Below are 21786 nucleotides of genomic sequence, written 5' to 3'. Positions count from 1 at the left end.
CTCAGGGCAGGGGAGGCAGGTGGGGACGTGGGAGTCAGACCCTTCTCTTTGACTGGGCTTTCCCCAGTGCAGGTGGATAGAGGAGGGAGAGAAGTGCACCTGCTTCCAAGAAATGAGGGCTTTGCTGGCTTGCCTGAGCCCCAGTGGGTGACAGCAGGGCAGGGGCCACAGATGGGCAACAGACATGTGCGATGTCACCTGAGGCCGTTCCGTGCTGAGGGTCTGTGCCCTCCTGCTCTCCCATTTAACCCTGAGCGGACGCTGGGCGAGCCCTCTGTCAGTGCCAGGCTCACGGCCTTCTGCCAGCCCTACTCTCCCAAGCTGGCGTGCGCTGCTGCTCCTGCCAGACAGTGGAGGTTGCTGGCGATGCCTTCCCCTCCCTGTCCCTCCCTCCCTCCGGCTGTTCCTGGGCCGCCACTCCTGGTCTCCCCTGCAGGTCGCCGAGGGGCCTGCTTGCCATCAGATGCTGGGTTGCCTCCCCGCAGATGTTGCCACAGCAGCCCCTTCTTGTCCAGGTCCTGTTCCCTCTGTTCCGTGTCACCCCCCAGCTGCTGGCAGCCTCTGTGCAGTTAGCTCGAGCCCAATCCCGACAGCAGAAATGTGGGGGTGAGGTTGGTGTGTCCCCTCCAGCTTGTTACCCTGGCTGTATCTTTGGCTTCCAAGCAGAGCTGGGGTCATCATGGGTTGTTTGGGCATTTTCTGGGCATCATCAGAATCACAGCAGCCTCTGGTGTCTACACGTGGGTGTGGTGGTGTCAGGGGGAAAGGGTCATTCTGACTGCAGCCTGCTCTGGCTTGGCCGAGTCCCTTGCCCAGGACACAGCAAGGCAGCCCAGCCCTGGAGACCTGGGTGCACGTCCCATCCCCTCCCCTCCACCCCAGCTTGGAGCCCTGCTTCTCTGTGCTTAGGTTTCTCCCATGTCACAGATGTTCAAGGCGTTTTCTTTTCTTTTTTTTTTTTTTTGGGACGGAGTTTCGCTCTTATTACCCAGGCTGGAGTGCAATGGTGCGGTCTCGGCTCACTGCAACGTCCACCTCCCAGGTTCAAGCGGTTCTCCTGCCTCAGCCTCCTGAGTAGCTGGGATTACAGGCATGCGCCACCATGCCCAGCTAATTTTGTATTTTTTTAGTAGAGATGGCGTTTCTCCATGTTGGTCAGGCTAGTCTTGAACTCCCAACCTCAGGTGATCCACCCTCCTCGGCCTCCCAAAGTGCTGGGATTTCAAGCGTGAGCCACCGCACCCAGCCTCAAGGCATCTTCTTACAGTCTCCCTGGTTCTATCCTTTCTGGCATCCCCAGTTCACAGACGATGAAGCTGAGGTTTAGCTCGCCACAGTGACTTGGCCAAGTCTCAGGCTTGCAAAGGGCAGAGCCTCCCTGGGGAGCCCGGGACTCACTGGGAGGCCATGTAGGATTAACCATGGGTCCCTCGACTTCATCCTTGGTAGGTTTGTGGGGTTTGTTCTCTGGCAGCTGAAGGCCACCCAGGGCCCCTTCCTCCGTCCAGCCCCAGCCTCTGTCCGTGGTGCTGAAGTTCATGGCGGCCTCTCTTGTCCTTACCTTTGCTGGGGTGAGGGCTCGGGGAGAGTGTGTCTCTCAGATCTCCTGAAGGGTGGTCTCTTGAAGCTGGCCAAACTCTGACACTGTCAAGGGGACATGGACATCACTGGCTGATCTCCACTTCCCCAAAGGACCGAGGCCGAGCCTGGGAGCTGTGGCTCCAGGGCCTAGCATCTCCTCCAGCCTTGAGAGCAGGCTCCCAGCCAGTGGCCGTGTCAGTATTCCCGGAAACACCCGGGTTCCGGAAAAGCAAAGAGCACAGAGGCCCTGCTGCCTGGCAGCTGGCAGCGCTGCTGACTCTGGAGACTTAATGGGCTAAGAGGTTTGGGAGCAGGGAGACTGGTGGGCAGGGGAGAGGGAGCAGGGCTTCCAGGAGAGGGGGGAAGTGCAGGCAGCCTGTTGGAAGGGGTGCTTCCCAGCTGGATGTCAGAGGGGGCCCCCACCTCCCCTGTCAGTGACCGTCTCCCCCTCCACTAAGTGTTGGATGTGCCTGTTTGGAGCCACTCTCCTGGGAAAAGGCATGTCATCCCCTCTTGATAGTGTGGCCTGAAAGGGCAGAGTTGGGCTGGGGGCCTCCCAAGACTATCCAGGGAGGCCCCCATCTTTGCTGCCCCCTCATTCTCTTTCCTTCTGCCACCCTTTCCTTTCGTTCTCCCTCCCTCCCTCCCGCCCTCCCTCTCCTTCATCGTCCCTCCCCGCCACTGCTGTTTCCTGAGCTCATTTTTTATCTCTCCAGTTCTGTCTTCATCTCATCCCATGCCTCTCCTTGCTCACCCCCAAAACAGTTAACGGCAGTCCTGTGCATGGCAAGCCCTGCACGCATGGGGGATCATGGCAGTGCTGCCCAGCCCCTCCCTGCGAAGGGGCTGTGGAGGGCTTTGCCAGTCGACTTGTGTCTCTAAAGGCCACAAGTAAACCGCTTTCTCCGAGGGGCAGCACCTCTCTGGTGGGGTGCTCTGGTTATAAACGCCCTTATCTCCATATAAATGGGCCATTTTCTGCCTGTACAGACAGGAAACTAAATCAAGGAAGCCCAGCTTAAGAGCTGCCTAAATTACCTTGTCTCGTATGGAGAGGAAGCGGCCAGGGTGGGGTGGCAGTGGGGGAAGGTGGGCTTGTGCCATCCATAGCAGTGTCTGCAGAGTCCGCACATGGAGAAAACTGTGATGGGCATGCTGCATTAATTACAGGTTTCACCTGACGAATGCAGTTCCATGGGATGTGAACTTAAGCAGAGAGCTGCGGCGCTGGGGCCTGAGATGCAGCGGCCCTTCCCTGTCTGGGGCCCTTCCCTGGCTGGGGCTCTTCTCTGGCTGGGGCCCTTCCCTGGCTAGGGCTCTTCCTGTGCACTTTGCTTTTTGACTCTGGGACCACATCCTCCACCACCAGCTCCTGGGTCCATGCCCCGTCATGTAAAACTAGTTCAGCCAAAGTCCATAGAAGCCCGATGATGACTGAAGCGGAGCCTGAGTTCACCTGCAGGGCTGCTGGAGTGGGCTGAGCTGAGCTTGCTAATGGAGAAGCCTGCTCTCACGAGAGCCTCACCTCGCCTCACCTGCAGGCTCCACTGCTTCCTGTGGCATAGACCCTGGGGACAAGACTTGGCTCAGGCTGGCTTGGGGTTGCCCCTTTGGCTGGGCTTTGGGGCTGAGCTGTGAGCAGTGGCCTCTGATGATGAGTGGAGTGACCGATCCCCAGCGTGGGCCAGGAGGTAGCTCTTAGGGCCGTCCTGCCGCCCAGGACTCTGGATATTCCTGGGGCCTCTGTTGCCCTCACTGTCCCCCTTTTCCAGGGAAGCAATGATGAGCTATCAGAGAATGAAGAGGATCTGGAAGAGAAGTCGGAGAGTGAAGGCAGTGACTACTCCCCGAATAAAAAGAAGAAGAAGAAACTCAAGGACAAGAAGGAGAAAAAAGCCAAGCGAAAAAAGAAGGATGAGGATGAGGATGATAATGATGACGGATGCTTAAAGGTAACTGTGAAGGCCTGGCTGGGGGGACAGAGCGATATCCCCCTTTAAGGGGGCTGAGCCTCTTGCCTATGTGTTCTTCTTCTTCTTCTTCTTTTTTTTGTGTGTGTGTGTGAGATGGAGTCTCGCTCTGTTGCCAGGCTGGAGTGCAGTGGCGCGACCTCGGCTCACTGCAACCTCCACCTCCCAGGTTCAAGCAATTCTCCTGCCTCAGCCTTACGAGTAGCTGGGACTACAGGTGCGTGCCACCACGCCTGGCTAATTTTTGTATTTTTAGTAGAGACGGGATTTCACCATGTTGGCCAGGATGGTCTCCATCTCTTGACCTCGTGATCTGCCTGCCTCCGCCTCCAAAAGTGCTGGAATTACAGGCGTGAGCCACCGTGCCCAGCCTGTTCTTTTTTTTGTTTTTAGATGGAGTTTTGCTCGTTACCCAGGCTGGAGTGCAGTGGCTCCTGCCTTAGCCTTCCGAGTAGCTGGTACTACAGGCACGCATCACCACGCCCAGCTAATTTTTGTATTTTTAGTAGAGATGGGGTTTAGCCATGTTGGCCAGGCTGGTCTTAAACTCCTGGCCTCAGGTGATCTCTCTGCTTCGGCCTCCCAAAGTGTTGGGATTACAGGCATGAGCCACTGCACCCGGCCTGTTCTCTGCCTTCTGACCCGAGAGCCTGAGTCCGAAGGGCCAGAGTGTCCTTTCCGACTTGACTTGCAGATGGGGCCGTGAGTGCATGTGCTCTTGTGTGTGCGTGTGTGCATGCACAGTAAGGATGGATGAAATTTAGGGCTCAGTGGCAGAGATCGTGCAGCATCTTGCTAATGTACTGGCTGCTCTGCCAACAGCTTGCCCGCACGAGTGAGCAGCTATTTCTGGGGAGAGTGATAGATAGTGTGAGCTCAAGTTTAGTGTCAGGAACCTCTTGCTTGGAGCAATTCGGGAAAATAAAACAACAAATGGAGTCTTTGCCACAAGAAGTGCTGGACAGCTTTGTTTATGGTAGAAAGGGAACTTGTGTCCTGAAATCCTGCCCAAGCAGGCATTCCCGGAGTCTCCTACTGCATGTGGGGCAGAGCAGCTACAGCGATGGGCCAGCTCTCCCCTGGGCCCAGCATCCCCAGGAACATGGGAAATGATGTGAAGGAAGCCAGGCCTTTATGGTCATGCTGAGGTGCTCCGGAGTCTCAGAGGCTGCACCCTGGGGCTCCTTGGGGAGGTGGAGAGGCCAGGGGTGAGGCTGGTGGACAGGCAGTGGGTGAGTGACAGTGCCATTCAGGAACACTGTGCTCCCTTTGTTCTTTTATGAGACACCAAGGCTCAGTTTGGGCTGGCCGCGGATTTAAAGATAAACGCTCTGTAAATATTAGTACAGTTGCTGTTGGGTGAGGCAGAAATCATGAATGTGAATAACTGAAGTTGGGAGGTGCTGGAGGAGGAGAGATTCTTCCTGGCGGTGTCCTGACACCTGGGGTGATTTTGTGAGTCAGTGGAGTGTTGTGAGTCACCGGAGACTGATCATCGCTGCGGGGCTGACAGTTCTGAAAGCTTCACTTAAGGGAGTGATTCAGGGTCACCCCGTAACAGTATCATCCCCTCGCTCACCTGCTGCTCTGCTGTCCTGGGTGGGGGCCAAGGGGTCCTTGTGCCATCAGGAACGACCATGTGTGTCCACGGGGGCAGGTCAGCCACGGAGGGGGCCCCGTGTGAGGAATTCTCTGAGCTGTCACAGAACAGGAGGCAAGAATGGGCTCTGGAGGCCTCCCGCAGCCCGGACGGGCAGACTGGTTCTCAGTGCTGGGAGACGCTCAGGGCAGCCTTCTGTTGCAGGAGCAGAAGCCCAGCTCCGGGGTCTAGGCAGTAGAGGGACGTGTGGGATCAGGGCCCTGACAACTAAAAGGCAAGGGGCTTCGGGACTGTGGGACCCAGTGGTGTTATCAGAGGCTGTTTCTTTGTATCATTCACTCTGCCTCTGCTGTGGCAGTGTTGGGCTCAGGCCAGGCACCCTCGTGGCTGAGCACTTGTGGCTGACAATGAGGGCAGCAGCGGCTCAGGGCTTCTTGGCCCCTCCAGCAGGAGAGAGAGCAGGCCTCCCGTGTCCAGGTATGCAGGCAGGAGACCAGCATTCCCCCTTATTGTACTGGCTTAGGACATGACTGGCCTGACCAGACTTTGGCCTAGGAGTGGTGTGTACTGATTGGCTTAATGTATCAGGTTGGGTGGGGGCAGCTCAGGGCTGCTTGGAAGAAGTGGGGTGTCAGGGAAGGAGGAAGAAGGGTGGGTTGGGTGCTAACAATTGCTAACACATTTTGACACACCCTGTTCCAAGCACCTGCACTAACTCATTCTGTTCTGCAAGGCAGTGTGCCATTATCTCCATTTTACAGATGGGGAAACTGAGGCAGGAAAGTTAAGTAACTTATCTACCTCTCACCACTGGTATGTGGCAGAGCCAGGATCAGAACCAGCCCATGCCCACAGCCAGCACCTCCCTTTCTGAGCCCTGCCAGCCCGGGCCTGGTCATCTGGTCACCCCTGGGCTAGCTCTCTTGAGAACTCACTGTGCCCCTGGGATGTCCCCCCACCCCAGGCCTCAGCAGTAGTTGGATCCTCTCAGGGCTGTGCCCCCAGCTGGCCCATTGTCCCGTGCCCCTGCCCCAGCAGAGTGCACTTTCCTTTCACTGGAAACTGGCAGTGCCCTGTCCTTCACAAGGGCTGATGTGGCTATACCTGGCACCCTGGGGAGGCCTCATGTCTTTTTTTTTTTTTTTTTTTGAGACAGAATCTTGCTCTGCCACCCAGGCTGGAGTGCAGTGGTGCCATCTCGGCTCACTGCAACCTCCGCCTCTCAAGTTCAAGTGATTCTCCTGCCTCAGGCTCCCAAATAGCTGGGATTACAGGCACACACCAACACACTCAACTAATTTTTTTTTTTTTTTTTTTGAGACGGAGTCTTACTCTGTCGCCCAGGCTGGAGTGCAGTGGCGCGATCTCGGCTCACTGCAAGCTCTGCCTCCCGGGTTCACGCCATTCTCCTGCCTCAGCCTCTCCGAGTAGCTGGGACTACAGGCGCCCGCCACCACGCCCGGCTAATTTTTTGTATTTTTTTTTTTTAGTAGAGACGGGGTTTCACTGTGGTCTCGATCTCCTGACCTCGTGATCCGCCCGCCTCGGCCTCCCAAAGTGCTGGGATTACAAGCGTGAGCCACCGCGCCCGGCCTAATTTTTGTATTTTAGTAGAGACAGGGTTTAAGCATGTTGGCCAGGCCGATCTCAAACTCCTGACCTCAAATGATCTGTCTGCCTTGGCCTCCCAAAGTGTTGGGATTACGGGTGTGAGCCACCACCCCCGGCCTGGAGGCCTCATGTCTTTCTAAAGTGGCTTAGGCAGCCCTGTAGCCCTGCACCCTCGTCAGGGACATCTTCCCGTCTTCAGGCCACTGTGCTGTCCTGCTGTCCAAATCCCCAGAATGCAGTCCCCCCAGAGGGCAAGTTCTGTTGTCCTGCCCTGGTGTCCCAAGGCTGGTGGGGCAGCCCTATCTCAGGATGGGGGCCTGGTCTCAGGCATCCAGTCTCCTTTCCCACATCTGGCCGATTTCCCTTTCTGGAGGTTCTGGGCACACACATGGCCTCTCCCCAAACCCTGACGTCGAACACTTGGCCTGCATTCCCATGGGCTGGCATCTGAGACGAGGCACAGATTGGGGGCTGCAGGGCTGCGGGGCTGCGGGGCTTGAATGTTTCCTAGGGTGGGTGAGAATGATCTGGTTACATTGCAGACACGACCCCTCTTCTTTCCCCTGTGCCAAAGCCTCCTAGGCAGAGACCCTGGGGATGGGGGTGCAGGTCAGAAGGCCCCTCAACAACTCTACCTCTGGCCTGGGTCTCTGTAGGAGCCCAAGTCCTCGGGGCAGCTCATGGCCGAGTGGGGCCTGGACGACGTGGACTACCTGTTCTCGGAGGAGGACTACCATACGCTGACCAACTACAAGGCCTTCAGCCAGTTCCTCAGGTGGGCCGGGCACCAGGGCTGTTCTCGAGGCCCGCACATCCTCTGGTGGTACCAAGTCGGGAGGGAGGCAGAGGAATGAAACCCAGGCACCTGGGGTAGGGGTGGGCTCTGTCAGACCGACTCGGCAACCTGGGGGAGCTGGAGGGAGGGGGCAGGACCCCTTCATGTTAACAGACCGCCAGGCCTTCCCTTGTGGGCCCTGCCCGTCAGCCCTCGAGTCTCTTCCCCTTGGGGAAGGTGGTTCCAGTCTTTCCTGGGGGGTCTTTTACCACCATGGCCTCTCAGCTCTGGTAGAGGTGGGACAGAGACCCCGAGGCCCACTGTAGCACCCCTGTGGCCCCACAAGTCTTCCAGGGCCTGAAAACCCAGTGAGAAAATCACCAACTGTGTGGACAGGAAGCTGGGGTGTTTTGGGGGTGGGCTGTGGGCGTGGACAGGAAGCTGGGGGGTGTTTTGGGGCTGGGCTGTGGTCAGCGGGCTTCCCGCCTAGTTTCTCTAATCAGGAACCTGGGGCTGCTGCCATAGATCGCACGCGTGTCAGAGGGGTGGGCCCTGCCGGGGAGTCAGGTGGGCCTCTCATCTCACCTGGCCCTGCCCTCACCCTCCTGCCTCTCCCCCTACAGGCCACTCATTGCCAAGAAGAACCCGAAGATCCCCATGTCCAAAATGATGACCGTCCTGGGTGCCAAGTGGCGGGAGTTCAGCGCCAACAACCCCTTCAAGGGCAGCTCCGCGGCAGCAGCGGCGGCAGCGGTGGCTGCGGCTGTAGAGACGGTCACCATCTCCCCTCCACTAGCCGTCAGCCCCCCACAGGTGGCCCAGCCTGTGCCTGTCCGCAAGGCCAAGACCAAGGAGGGCAAAGGTAAGGCTGGGGTTGGGTGGGCACCTAGTCCCGCTGGGAAGAGGTCCCTCTCAGACCCTGTAGGAGAAGCCATGGGGCAGACGTGGGCAGGGAGGGGCAGCTGGGGTGCTCCTAATCGAGGGCTCTGTGCCTGTGTGACCTTGGATTGCCCGGTCCTTTCTCAGCAGTGAGGCAGCGTCGTTGCCTCTTTTGTGCCTGACTCCCTTTTGGGGTTGGTGGAGAAGCAGAGGCGATGATGTGGGCAGAGGTTTGGCAGGTTTGAGCCTGGCCAGCCAGGAGGTGCCCCCGACGTGGGCCTGGAGGGAGGGCGGGACCAGAGGTACGCAGAGTGGAGCCGCTCCAGCCCGGGTTTCTGGGAGTTGGCAGGCTCTTGGGTTTGAGCCTGTGCCGTTCCTGGGGAGGAGGAGGAGGCCCCAGTTGAGCCCGTCTCTCCTTCTTGTCTGCATACCCACTGTGTGCAGGGTTGTTCTCCAGGCCTCAGCCAGCGTGGAGCACGGAGGCCCTGCCCCTCCAGCTTCAGAATCCGGGAAGCAGGCAGGAGTTGGAGGGACTGGGCACGGCCAGGTCTCGCTTCCCAGGAAGGCTGTTCTGGGACAGGCCTGGAAGGAGATCGAGATCCAAATTCTGCCTCAGTGGCAGGGCGTCTGGGTGGGGAGGATGTGGGCAGCAGAGGCCCCCTGTGACTTGAAGGCCCTGGGGAGGGAGCTTTCTGGGTGCAGGTTTCTGGCCTCTTGGAGGTTGGGGACATTGATCTCCCCAGGGCTGTCAGTCACCTGCAGCTCAGCTTTCCTGGGTGCCCTGATTTGTTTTTTGTTTTGTTTTGTTTTGACAGACTCTCACTCTGTCGCCCAGGCTGGAGTACAGTGGCACGATCTCTGCACACTGCAACCTCCGCCTCCTGGGTTCAAGCAATTCTCCTGCCTCAGCCTCCTGAGTAGCTGGGATTACAGGAGTGCACCACCACACCTGGCCAATTTTTTGTATTTTTAGTAGAGACGGGGTTTCGCCTTGTTGGCCAGGCTGGTCTCAGAACTCCTGACCTCAGGTGATCTGCCCACCTCGGCCTCCCAAAGTGCTGGGATTGCAGGTGTGAGCCACCGCATCTGGCTGATTTGGGTTTTGATGGAAGGGGCTGAGGGGGCTCCCTTCTTTCAGCCCCAAGGAGCTTTAGTTTCTGGGGTTCTGTGTCTGGCATCACCATGCCAAGTCTCTGAAGGGAGCCTGGTGGGTGAAGTGACAAGGGTCAGTCTGTTCCCTGTCCTGCTCCATCTGTCTGGGCCATCAGGATCTCTGGAGAGGCTCCTGGCCCGCCCCTGTCTGCCCAACCTGCCTTATTTTCTTGTTTCCTCTCGGGCTCCAGCTGCTGAGCTATCGATTCCATGAGCTGCTTATTCAGAGCTTGGAAAATTGAAATAGATTTTCCGCGGCGCCATGGCGGGTACAGCTGGGCTCCTAGCTCCATGTCCGTGTGTGTGGTGTGGCCAGAGGAGGGCCTGGGGAGAGGCTGTCTCTGTGGGGTATGCATCCCTGCCTCCAGGCCCCCCTTCCTTCCTGGGTCATTACTCCCCAGGTAGCTAATTGCCCTGTGGCCAGCTCCATAAAAACAGCCTCAACCCTGCTGGCCCTTGCTGGAGTTGACTGGCAGAGGTGGGGCAGTCTTGGGTGGGACCAGCATTGCCTGGCTGGCAGGTGGGAAAAGGCCTTTTGGCCCCAGGACATCCTTTGGGGGCTCAGGCATGGACCACAGGTGGGCGGCTGTGCCTTCAGTGGCCCTGCTGGCTGTGGGAGATGGCTAGTGCCTCCTTTCAGTGGTTGGAGGCAGTATAGGGGCTCCTTCCACAAGGGCCACATTTCTGTGGGTCGTGGACAAGGGGCAGCAAGGCGGTCAGGGCAGCCTCCGGTCAGAACCGTCGTCTGATTTTTGCCTCACTTGCTGTGTGATTTTAAGCAAGGGGTTTACCTCTCCAAGCCTTAGGCATCTCATCTGAAAAGGGGTGATGGTAGAAATGACCCTTTCCTTATTGGGTAACCAAGAGCTCAGTGAGATGATGGCAGGAAGCAGGCCATCAGTGGTGGCAGTGGTTGGCTATCATCACTGCTGTTTTTCAGGGCCTGGAGTGAGGAAGAAGATCAAAGGCTCCAAAGATGGGAAGAAAAAGGGCAAAGGGAAAAAGATGGCCGGGCTCAAGTTCCGCTTCGGAGGGATCAGCAATAAGAGGAAGAAAGGCTCCTCGGTGAGTGTGTGTGTGTGTGCACGTGTGTGTGCGTTTGCATGCATGTGTGTCTGCACATGAGCGTGCAGGGGCCAGGCGAGGGCCTTCAGTTCATTACAAACTAGCTGGGGCAGGTCGCACCCCTCCCCTATTCTCCTTCCATCCTACATGCAGGTGTGCTGGGCCTCAGTTTCTCCATTTGTGTGATGAAGAGTTTAGATTGAATCCTTCCAAGGGCCCTTCTAGCTTGGACTCTGGGCAGGGAGTGCTCCCCTGGCTCACCCTCCTGAGTGGGAGCTCAGTCCTGGCTCCTGCTGTCCACAGGTGCAACTCCATTTGGGCAGCAGGTGGAGGAATCTGTCCTGGTGGGGCCTGGCCGCCCAGCACCCAGGTCTGCTCTCGGGGGGAGTAGTGGGGTGGGGGCTGGACTCTAGAGAAGTGGTATGTGGGCAGGATCAGGCTGGCTGGAGCCCCTATTACCTCCTCCTGTCCTCAGAGCCAGCTCTGGGCCCAGGCTCCACGCTAAGTCCAGGTCTTACTCAGCCTTGGGGCCCCCCTTTCTCTGTGAGTGTGAGGGGCATTCGCCCTCCTCACCCCCATAGGTAGCTGCCTCCCTCACCTCACCCCAGTCCTGCAGTGGGGTGGAGTTGGAAGCTCTTTCCCTGCACCATGGCAGGAGCCAGTGTTAGGTCTGGAGGGGAGCATAGAGAGAAGGTGTGGCCCGCCCTGGAGCTGATGGTCCAGTTCAGCTTCGCAGATATTTGTTGAGCACCTACTGTGTACCAGGCCCTCTGCTCGGCCATAGCGGGCCGTGGTCCTGTAGCACTTGTCACCTGGCAGGCATGTTCTCTGGTGGAGAGCCCGTGATGTACCAGTCAGACAGGACAGGCCAGACCTGGCACACAGGCAGCCACAATAGGTCCAGTAAAGGAGAGATCTGGGAAGACTCCTTGGAGGAGGTGTCCCTAGGGCTGCCCCTTGAAGGATGTTTAGGAGTTTGGCAGGATAGGGGGCAGGGCCTGGGGAGCTGTTGAGAGGTGGAAATTGTGGGAAGTGAGAGCAGGGCTCTGGGTGGGTGGTGGGATATCGGGCTGGACAGGTAGGCTGTAATGTGAGGTTTTCAGCTGTGTGGGGGGCTGAGGTGAATCACAGAGAGCACTGTGTCCCCAGACCCTCTTCTGTGCTTTGTCCCACCCCACACTGCCCGGGCCAGTGAAGCCTTCTGGGTGAGGCCCTGGGATCACAGGACCCTGTCTTCCCCTGCAGAGTGAAGAAGATGAGAGGGAGGAGTCGGACTTCGACAGCGCCAGCATCCACAGTGCCTCCGTGCGCTCCGAGTGCTCTGCAGCCCTGGGCAAGAAGAGCAAGAGGAGGCGCAAGAAGAAGAGGAGTATGACTCCCCTTCCAGAGGGTTCTTGGCCTGCTGGGTGGATGTAACGGGGCACGAGTAGGACTCCCCATTTGGAGGGTTCTCGGCCTGCCGGGTGGATGTGTGGGGCATGGAACCTCCCCATGGGAAGCAGGGGGAGGGCATCCTCATGTGTCAGCCAGGTGGGTCCCCTGTGTTTCCCACATGGCCCTGGTCTCTACTGTCTGGGGAGGGGCATCCTGTCCCAGTGAGGAAAGAACAAGGAACCTATGGTGGGAGCTACCCCAGGGCATTTGCATTAGCAGTGTGGTGACTGGAGAGGGAAGTGCTTCGTCTCATCGCCATCCTCCATTCAGTCATGCCCCACCCACTTAACACCCATCTGTCCCCTCACCTTCCTTCCCATCCCTCCTTCTCCCTCCTTCCTTCAGTCCCTTCTTTTTATCCATCCATCCTTCATCCATCCAGCCATTCATCCATCATCCATCATCCATCCATTTGTCCATCCATCCATCCGTCAGCTATCCATCCACCATCCATCCATCCATCCATTCATCCGTCCTTTTGTCCATCCATCCATCCATCCATCCATCCATCCATCCATCCATCCCATCATCCATCCATCCTTTGTCCATCCATCCATCCATCCATCCATCCTTTGTCCATCCATCATCCATCTTTTGCCCATCCATCCATCCATCATCCATCCACCTTTTGTCCATCCATCCATTTCTATCCTTTGTCCATCCTTATCCATCCTTTTTCATCCATCCATCCTTTGTCCTTAATCACCCATCCATCCTTTTTGTTCATCATCCATCCATCCTTTTTCCTTCATCATCCTTCATCCATCCATCCTTTTCCATCCATCCATCCTTTTTCATCCCATCCATCCTCCTTTGTCCTTCATCATCCATCCATCCTTCCATCCACCTATCCATCCATCCATTTGTCCATCCATCCATCCATTTGTTCATCCATCAGTCCACCCATCCATCTGTCCATTCATCATCCACCTATCCATCCATCCATCCATTTGTCCATCCATCTATCCATCTATTTGTCCATCCATCCATCATTTATCCATTCATCTTTCTACCCATCCACCCACTCTCCTACCCTTCCTTCCTTCTTTCCTTTTATCCATCTTCTATCTCCTCACCCTTTTACCACCTCAACCATCAGTCTATTCACCCACCCACCTTTCCATCCACCATCTATTAGGCATCTACTCTGTGCCTGTCTGGCCTGGGGCGATGCAGTTGGTTGTGTGCTGGGAGTGCCGATGAGGCCTTCCATGACTGCCTCTCCCCTACCCTAGTTGATGATGGTGACGGCTATGAGACAGACCACCAGGATTACTGTGAGGTGTGCCAGCAGGGTGGGGAGATCATTCTGTGCGACACCTGCCCGAGGGCCTACCATCTCGTGTGCCTGGACCCAGAGCTGGAGAAGGCTCCCGAGGGCAAGTGGAGCTGCCCCCACTGTGTAAGCCTTGGCAGAGCCCCGGACTGGGGGCGGGGCCACTCCTGGCTCTCCCACCCCTGTGCCCTCATCTGGGGGCAGAATGCGGGGAGATGCTGTGGGGGAGGGAGGGAGTCGGGCCTGGTGGAGGGGGGACCCCCCCCAGGGTGCCTCCACCTGGCCTCCTCCCCCAGGAGAAGGAGGGGATCCAGTGGGAGCCCAAGGACGACGACGACGAAGAGGAGGAGGGCGGCTGCGAGGAGGAGGAGGACGACCACATGGAGTTCTGCCGCGTGTGCAAGGACGGGGGCGAGCTGCTCTGCTGCGACGCCTGCCCCTCCTCCTACCACCTGCATTGCCTCAACCCACCGCTGCCCGAGATCCCAAACGGTGAATGGCTCTGCCCGCGCTGTACTGTGAGTGTTCCGCCCGCCCCGCGCCGGACGCCCCGCCCCACCCCAGGAACAGGACCCGCCCCCAGGGGAAGGCCTGCCCTCCTCAAAAGGCCCCGCCCCTGCCGGCTCCGGCCCCGCCTCAGTAGCCGATCCCGCAAAGCTTCGCCCGCGCTGCTCGAGGCCCCGCCCACCCTAGCTTCCCCGCGCCCTTCTCCGCGTCTGACTGCCCTAGAGACGGGAGGCATGAGTGTTAGGGAAAGGCAGACAGGTGTGGTGATCATGCCAACACCGCGACCATTGTTCAGTGACCACGTGCTCTGCAAGGGCTCCACATCCATCATAGTGTCTTTTAACATTACTGAGTATTCTGGCGCCAGGCATGTTACTCCCTTTTTAGATGAGAAAACTGAGGCTCAGGGAAGCAGAGTGACCTGCCTAAGGCCACACAAGGGCAGAACTGTCCACTCAGATTCAGGTTCCTGGGGCCACCCCAGACCTGGCTCCTGTTCCAAGGCTGGGGATAGGGAGAGGGCAGGAGGCTTCTAGAGTCGGAGCCTCAGTTTCTACAGGAAGAGGGGCACGCCCCCATCCGTCACTCCCCAATCACAGTAGACATCGGAAGGCCCCTTGCCCTGAGCTGTCTGCCCTGCCCCCGGTGGTGCCAGATCCCCCACCCCTCAGGTCCTGGGCTGTGCCGCCTTTAGCCCTGGGCCGTCCTGTGTGCATTGTGTGTGTGTATGTGTGTGCGTGCATCCGTGCGCGTACTTGTCTGTGTCTGTGTAGGGGCCAGGGGAGGACCGTTTTGAGGGGTGCAGGCTTCTGTGCTTTCCTAGGATTGATGGAAGGCCCTGGGGATGGGAGGGGGGCAGGAGTGGTGTTCCTCTCAGCTTCTTCCCTGAGGGATTGGGATGGGGGTAGGAGGGTCCATGGCCTGGGTAGGAAGGGTACCCTCTTCCATTCCCCCAAGAGCCAGTGGAGGAGACTTTCCTGCCTCCCATGTCCTCCTCCTCCTCCTATGCCTGTTGGCCTTTGCTGTCACCAAGGCCAAAGGCAGGCTGTGTACCTTGCACCTCCAGAATGCCTTCAGGTGTGATGTGGCACCACAAATCTGGTAGGTGGAGAAAGGGGTGGGCCATTTTACAGATGGGAAAGCAGGCTCTGGAGGCTTGGATGAGTTTCCGAGGACAGGTAGTAGCAGAGCTGGGACCTGCTATCCCCAACAGAGCTGTCTCCCTGAATCAGTCACCCCTGACCCTGTCCAGTCAGACTCAGCACCGCCTCCTTGGAGGGCCAAGGCTGCTCCCGCCCATCTCAGGGCCCAGGTGGTGTGGTTTGTGGCTGTTGCATTTCTCGCCTTTGCCAGCCAGCAGCTCACTGTCACCCTAGCATCTGTCAGAGCCCCTGCAGTGTGTCTGTGGGCTGCCAGAGATGGGGCCTCATTGTCCCGGCCCAGATGCACGGTGCCTGGGTGCAGCCCTGCCCCGGGTGAGGGATGGTGGATGGGGCTGCCGTGTCCCTGGGCTCCAGCACGGGGCTCATGCTCCCTGAGTGCTTGGGGGTCACACAATGATGTGACCTCTTTTCAGGGGGCAATGGGAAGACCTAAGGTAGGGGAAGTCCAGAATCTCATGTTCTGCTCCCTGCTCTGCTGTCCCTTGCCGAGTGGGCCTCAGTTTCCCCCTCTGTCCTATGCACGTGGCAGTCTCACCTACGCTGGATCAGATATTCTGGGTGCCGATAAGTTCACCATTGAGTGAAAGGGCCACGTGGTCTCACAGACCCCCACTGCCCATCTCCTGTGTGCATGACCCATGCGGCTCCTGGGGACAGGGTGGATGTCATGGCGTAACTGTGGTACTGTTCTGACTTGGGGACAGTGGCACTGATGGGAGGGAGCCTGCATGGCAGCCTGCTGTCATGGGAGCCTCAGGGTGGGGCCCTGCAGCTGAGCCCCACCTTGGGGACCCTTCTGTGTCCACAGTGCCCCCCACTGAAGGGCAAAGTCCAGCGAATTCTACACTGGAGGTGGACGGAGCCCCCTGCCCCCTTCATGGTGGGGCTGCCGGGGCCTGACGTGGAGCCCAGCCTCCCTCCACCCAAGCCCCTAGAGGGCATCCCCGAGAGAGAGTTCTTTGTCAAGTGGGCAGGGCTGTCCTACTGGCACTGCTCCTGGGTGAAGGAGCTACAGGTAAGTGCCTGGCAGGGTGGCTGTGCTAAGGCCCGGGACCTGGTGAGCCCTGGACCTTCCTGGGCTGGCGGGAAGGGGCTGAAGCGCCTCTGACTGAGGGGAGCTGTTGGGAGTTGGGGTGGTGCTGAGTGGGAGGATTGTCTTGCCTGGGACCTGGGCTGGGGCTAGAGGAGCTGGGTAGGGAGACGCAGAGGGCCATGGCCCATCTCCCTTCTGTGACTCGTGCCCCTCCGTGAGCAGCTGGAGCTGTACCACACGGTGATGTATCGCAACTACCAAAGAAAGAACGACATGGACGAGCCGCCCCCCTTTGACTACGGCTCTGGGGATGAAGACGGCAAGAGCGAGAAGAGGAAGAACAAGGACCCCCTCTATGCCAAGATGGAGGAGCGCTTCTACCGCTATGGCATCAAACCAGAGTGGATGATGATTCACCGAATCCTGAACCATAGGTGTGTGCCTGCAGGCAGCCACCCTGCCCATCGCTGGGGCCGGGCCGCGTCAGCTTCTTTGCCCTGTAAAATGGGTGCAGCGCAGGGCGCGAGGGCCCTTGCTTTGGGGCTGCCGTGCAGAACCACATGTGGGCACAGCAGGGGCACAAGGAAGGGCCCAGGGCGCCCAGTGCTGGAGATCTGCCTGACGTGCTGGAAGGGCCGTCCCATGCATGCCGGCACACTCATGCACATGTGTTCACGCCCCTGGGGCGTCGAGACCCTCGTGCTGGGTTAGTGCTTGATACCAGCAAGAGGGTTCTGAGGACGCGGGAGGCCTGAGGTGTGGGAGTACGTCTACATTTCCCTCGCGTTTGTAACAGCAGCTGGCTGTACTGAGCACTGCCTACCCCGGGAGGGAGGCATCTTCCTTTAACCTCTGTTTTACTGATGTGAGAATAGGCACAGCAAGGTTAAGTTGCCAGAATCACACAGCCACGGGGTGGAGCTGGGATTTGAACCCCATGCTTTCTGACTGCAGGACCTGCTTTCTTAGCTACGGTTGCACCACCCAGTGCCCCAGCAGCAGCTCTTTCTGGAGCAGTCTGGCAGTTCCCTGGGATGCCTTAGCAATCAGAGGCTGCAGGAGGCTGGGACAAAGAGCCGGAGGCAGGAGGCCCGTGGGCTTTGGTTTTGATTTGGTGGGTGGTGGGAATGCCTGCTGATTCTTGAGTTGAGGTGCTTGAGAACTGGTGGTGGCTGACAGATGGCCCTTGGGGTGGGGCCCAGAATACCTGCTGCCTGGTGGCAGCTTGGAGCTTGTGCTCCCCATCCCAGCTACCCCGTGGCCTCTGTTTTTGAGGGGCTTAGGATCGGTGGCCTCTGACACTCAGTGCTTCTGGCTTCAGGAAGCTGTTGGGTAGAGCAGAGGTTAAGAGCCTGAGCCAGATGTTCAGATTTCAATCCTGGTTCCCAACTGCTGAGCTTTGAGGCCCTTTTAGGGAACAGGCTGCTGCACGGGTGACAGGAGCTTGCCAGAGACTGGCCGTGGGTGGTCTTCAGTAGAAGGGGCACGGAATTTGAAAAAGCTGCCCCCTTCAACTATGGGACACCCCCCTTTTCCTCTCTAGGCCTCCCTGAGAATGACCTTCAAGGGTCAGTTCCTGTGGGAACCTGAGCCCGGCAATGAATTGGCCCACGGTTTTCTACCTTTACTAAATTGCATGCTAAAAATATACATGGTAGTTTTTCTCTCTGCCCCAAAGTGGGACAGGTGAATCTCCCCCAGATTTGTTCCCCCAATCTGCAAAACAATTATGTATTGGAAAACAAACAAACATCGGTTTCCGTGGTAACTGGGGATCGGTCTTTCTCTTAATGGCCCCCAGGCCCGCAGCAGCCACTGCTCACCGGGTCTGTGTGCCTCCTCGGCACTGCTGTGTGGGGTAGCCATGCCCCAGCCTGGCCCTCCAGCACTCCTCTGGCCTGGTTGCCTTAGCCTGGGTGGGTGGGAGTCCCTGAGGACCCTCCCAGTGGCCAGAATCAAGCTGTGTGCTGCTGGGCTTGGTCACTGGGTCCTTGTGTCCCCAGAAGAGACCACCTCACATGCAGGAATTGCGTCCTTATCTACTTTGCAGAGACGACTCCTCACCCTACATGGGCACTGCACGAGTCCTTCGCGTATTTTAAGTTAGAAAACTGAGTCCATTGGCAGGAAAGAGAACTTTCCAATGTAGAAATCCAGAACTCCTGTGAAAATCCAGACCCCGTGACAAATGGGATTCATCCCTGCCACAGAGGCTGCAAAGGATGCGGGAGGCTGGCTCATTGCTCCTCTGTTAACTGGCCTCCGTGTCCCTCTCCAGCTCTGCCACATTCCCCTCTCATTCGCTGTGTGGCCCCAGGCAAGCCGCTGCACCTCCCTGGAGCTTCTACCCTCGTCTCCTCCTCCTGGCTGGGCCCAGCATCCGAGGGGACCCTGGGTGTGAGTGGCTCTGCATCTTGGGAGGTGCCCTTCATCAAACCCGTGCTATGGCCACTGCTCTGAGCAACCCACATCTGTTCACTGTGTTGCAGCTTTGACAAAAAGGGGGATGTGCACTACCTGATCAAGTGGAAAGACCTGCCCTACGACCAGTGCACGTGGGAGATCGATGACATCGACATCCCCTACTACGACAACCTCAAGCAGGCCTACTGGGGCCACAGGTGGGTCGCAGGGATCCAGCTGCTAGGCACATGCTGCCGGGACCTGCTCCTGGGCTGAGCCTTGCTCACCTGCCTCCAATGCCTTTTCCCAGGGAGCTGATGCTGGGAGAAGACACCAGGCTGCCCAAGAGGCTGCTCAAGAAGGGCAAGAAGCTGAGGGATGACAAGCAGGAGAAGCCGCCGGACACGCCCATTGTGGACGTGAGTGGGGAGGGTGGGGCAGCAGTGGGCAGGGTTGCCAGGGCCTGCCCACCTCAGACTTGAATGTGCAGGGGGTGCGTGTTCTCAAAAGGACGTTTCCTTGGGCCCTCATGGCTTATGCAGACAGTGTCATGCCCATGTAGGCTAGGACAGCTGGAAGGCCCCTCATAGCACCGCAGCTGACATGCTACTTACACACCTCTCTCACCTGGGAGGAGACCCAGGACGACTCACTCAGCAGAGCTCTCTGGGTGTCCACTAGCGCCTGGCCCTGGGTTGGCCCTGAGGAGATGAGGGCCAGTGAGCCCTGGGTAGCTGTTTCAGAAGACACACTGTCTTCTAGGGGCCCTTGGTGGGTATCCACAGAACACGGAGGCCCCGGCCTGGGACTGTCAGGCGCCTGTCAGATGCTGGGGAAAGGTAGATGGGCCTGGTCCATTGGGAGGACTGCATGGGGCCAGTGACCTTGAGCAGGATCAAGAGGCAAATGGGCCTGGCGTGGTGACTCATGCCTGTAATCCCAGCACTGTGGGAGGCTGGGGTGGGAGGACTGCTTGAACCCAGAAGTTTGAGGCAACATAGTGAGATCCCACCTCTACAAAAAATTAAAAAATTAGCCAGGCATGGTGGTGTGCCTGTGGTCCCAGCTACTGGGGAGGCTGAGGTAGGAGAATCCCTTGAGCCCAGGAAATTGAGGCTGCAGTGAGCCATGATCGTGCCACTGCACTCCAGCCTGGGCAACAGAGACTCTGTCTCAAAAAAAAAAAAAAAAAAAAAAAGTAAATGTCTGGATCAAGTGGAGGAGCCAGTTATTGGGGGCATTGCAAATGCCCCAAATAGATGTTCGTTTTGTTGTTCATCCAAAAAATGGTGAATAAGTGACCACATGTCCCAGGCACTGTATGGTGCTCAAGAGGAGGCAGTGAACAGGACCAAGGTGGTGATGACAACCTGGGCTCAAAGTCAGAGAATTCAACAGTCGGGAAATTTCCCTGATAGGAGAAGTACAGGGCCGCCAAGGGAGGACACTGTGGGAGCACTTCAGCCAGGCTAGGAGTCAGGGAGGGCTTCCTAGAGGAAGAGGTGTTCCATCCAAGAACTGGAGAAGAGTTAGGAAGACAGACAGGAGTGGGAAGAGTGTTCCAGGCAGAAGGAATTGCATGCGCAAAGGCCTGTAGCGTGGACTCTGGTGGCCCAGGATCTGGGGCGTGTCTGAACCGCTGCCTCCCCTGCAGCCCACGGTCAAGTTCGACAAGCAGCCGTGGTACATCGACTCCACAGGCGGCACACTGCACCCGTACCAGCTGGAGGGCCTCAACTGGCTGCGCTTCTCTTGGGCCCAGGGCACTGACACCATCCTGGCCGATGAGATGGGTCTGGGCAAGACGGTGCAGACCATCGTGTTCCTTTACTCCCTCTACAAGGAGGTGGGCAGGGGGGGCAGGCGGCCAGGAGGGGTGGCTGGTCCTGGCCAAGGGCAGGTGGTCTCACGGCATTGGCCTCTCTCTCCAGGGCCACTCCAAAGGGCCCTACCTGGTTAGCGCACCCCTCTCCACCATCATCAACTGGGAACGCGAGTTTGAGATGTGGGCGCCCGACTTCTACGTGGTCACCTACACGGGGGACAAGGAGAGCCGCTCGGTGATTCGGGAGAACGAGTTTTCCTTTGAGGACAACGCCATTCGGAGTGGGAAGAAGGTGTTCCGTATGAAGGTGAGGGCTCGCTATCCTTGGAAGGACGGTAGGAAGGCCCCCGGTCTAGTTCAGGGACCACGGGTGCCCTGCACTCCTTTGGGGTCCCTCAGCCTGGGAGGGCTACCGAGGCCGGCAGGCTCTGAAGGGCTTGTCCTAGAGGCTGAGTTACAGCCATATCAGTTTTCTGGGGCTCCTGTAACAAAGTGTCACAAATGGGGTGGCTTCAAACAGCAGAAATGTATTCGGTCACAGTTCTGGAGGCTGGAGGTTGGAAATCAAGGTGAGGGCAGGGCCATGTGCCTCTGAACGCTCTAGGGGAGAACCCTTCCTTCCTCCTTCCAGCCTCCTGGTGGTGGCAGGGGTTCACTGGCCTACAGCTGTCGCGTCAGTTTCTGCCTCTGTTAGCACATGGGGTTTTCCCCTTTGTGTCTGTTTCTCATCCTATAAAGACATCATTCATACTGGATGTAGGGCCCACCCTAATCCAATATGCTCTCGTCTTAGCTACTTATTTTATTTATTTATTTATTTTTTTGAGACACTGTATTGCCCAGGCTGGAGTGCAGTGGGGCGATCTCGACTCACTGCAACCTCCCCCTCCTGGGTTCAAGTGGTTCCCCCACCTCAGCCTCATGAGTAGCTGGGACTCCAGGAGTGCGCCATCTTGGCCGGCTAATTTTGTATTTTTTGGTAGAGACGGGTTTCATTCACCATGTTGGCCAGGCTGGTCTTGAGCTCCTGACCTCAAGTGATCTGCTCTTCTCAGCCTCCCAAAGTGCTGGGATTACAGGAGTAAGCCACTATGCCTGGCCCCAACTAATTATTATTATTATTATTGTTTTTATTCTTTTTTTGAGACGGAGTCTCACTCTGTCGCCCAGGCTGGAGTGCAGTATGGCACGATCTCAGCTTACTGTAACCTCTGCTTCCTGGTTCAAGCAATTCCCATGCCTCAGCCTCCAGAGTCGCCGGGATTACAGGCACATGCCGCAGTGCCCAGCGAATTTTTTGTATTTTGGTAGAGACGGGGTTTTACCATGTTGCCCAGGCTGGTCTTGAACTGCTAAGTTCAGGCGATCTGCCTGCCTTGGCCTCCCAAAGTGTTAGGATTCCAGGTGTGAGCCACCATGCTCAGCCTATTATTATTATTATTTTGAGACAGGGTCTCACTCTGTCACCCGGGCTGGAGTGCAGTGATGTGATCATAGCTCACTGCAGCCTTG

General features: G+C 57.7%; 1 protein-coding gene across 4 annotated transcripts in view; it reads left to right on the top strand.

The window, feature by feature from the left end:
• CHD5 (chromodomain helicase DNA binding protein 5) overlaps window positions 1-21786 on the top strand; it is a 71450-nt gene that overhangs the window by 18346 nt on the left and 31318 nt on the right. For 3 of the 4 annotated variants that reach the window (XM_032758723.2, XM_058444624.1, XM_032758722.2), the window contains exons 3-15: window positions 3354-3533; window positions 7419-7537; window positions 8161-8399; window positions 10509-10633; window positions 11879-12002; window positions 13303-13469; window positions 13640-13861; window positions 15822-16028; window positions 16269-16480; window positions 18536-18667; window positions 18760-18868; window positions 20104-20295; window positions 20381-20581. In XM_032758723.2, coding sequence (XP_032614614.1) covers window positions 3354-3533; window positions 7419-7537; window positions 8161-8399; window positions 10509-10633; window positions 11879-12002; window positions 13303-13469; window positions 13640-13861; window positions 15822-16028; window positions 16269-16480; window positions 18536-18667; window positions 18760-18868; window positions 20104-20295; window positions 20381-20581 — 2229 coding nt within the window. Of the gene's footprint in view, window positions 1-3353; window positions 3534-7418; window positions 7538-8160; window positions 8400-10508; window positions 10634-11878; window positions 12003-13302; window positions 13470-13639; window positions 13862-15821; window positions 16029-16268; window positions 16481-18535; window positions 18668-18759; window positions 18869-20103; window positions 20296-20380; window positions 20582-21786 lie in introns of those variants that run through there. The other variant, XM_032758724.2, reaches the window with a different exon arrangement.

This window comes from Hylobates moloch, unplaced genomic scaffold, assembly GCF_009828535.3.
Source record: "Hylobates moloch isolate HMO894 unplaced genomic scaffold, HMol_V3 SCAFFOLD_9, whole genome shotgun sequence".
Taxonomy (NCBI): Eukaryota; Metazoa; Chordata; class Mammalia; order Primates; family Hylobatidae; genus Hylobates; species Hylobates moloch.
The sequence above is the reverse complement of the archived record's forward strand: the minus strand, read 5'-3'. Positions and strand labels throughout refer to the sequence as shown.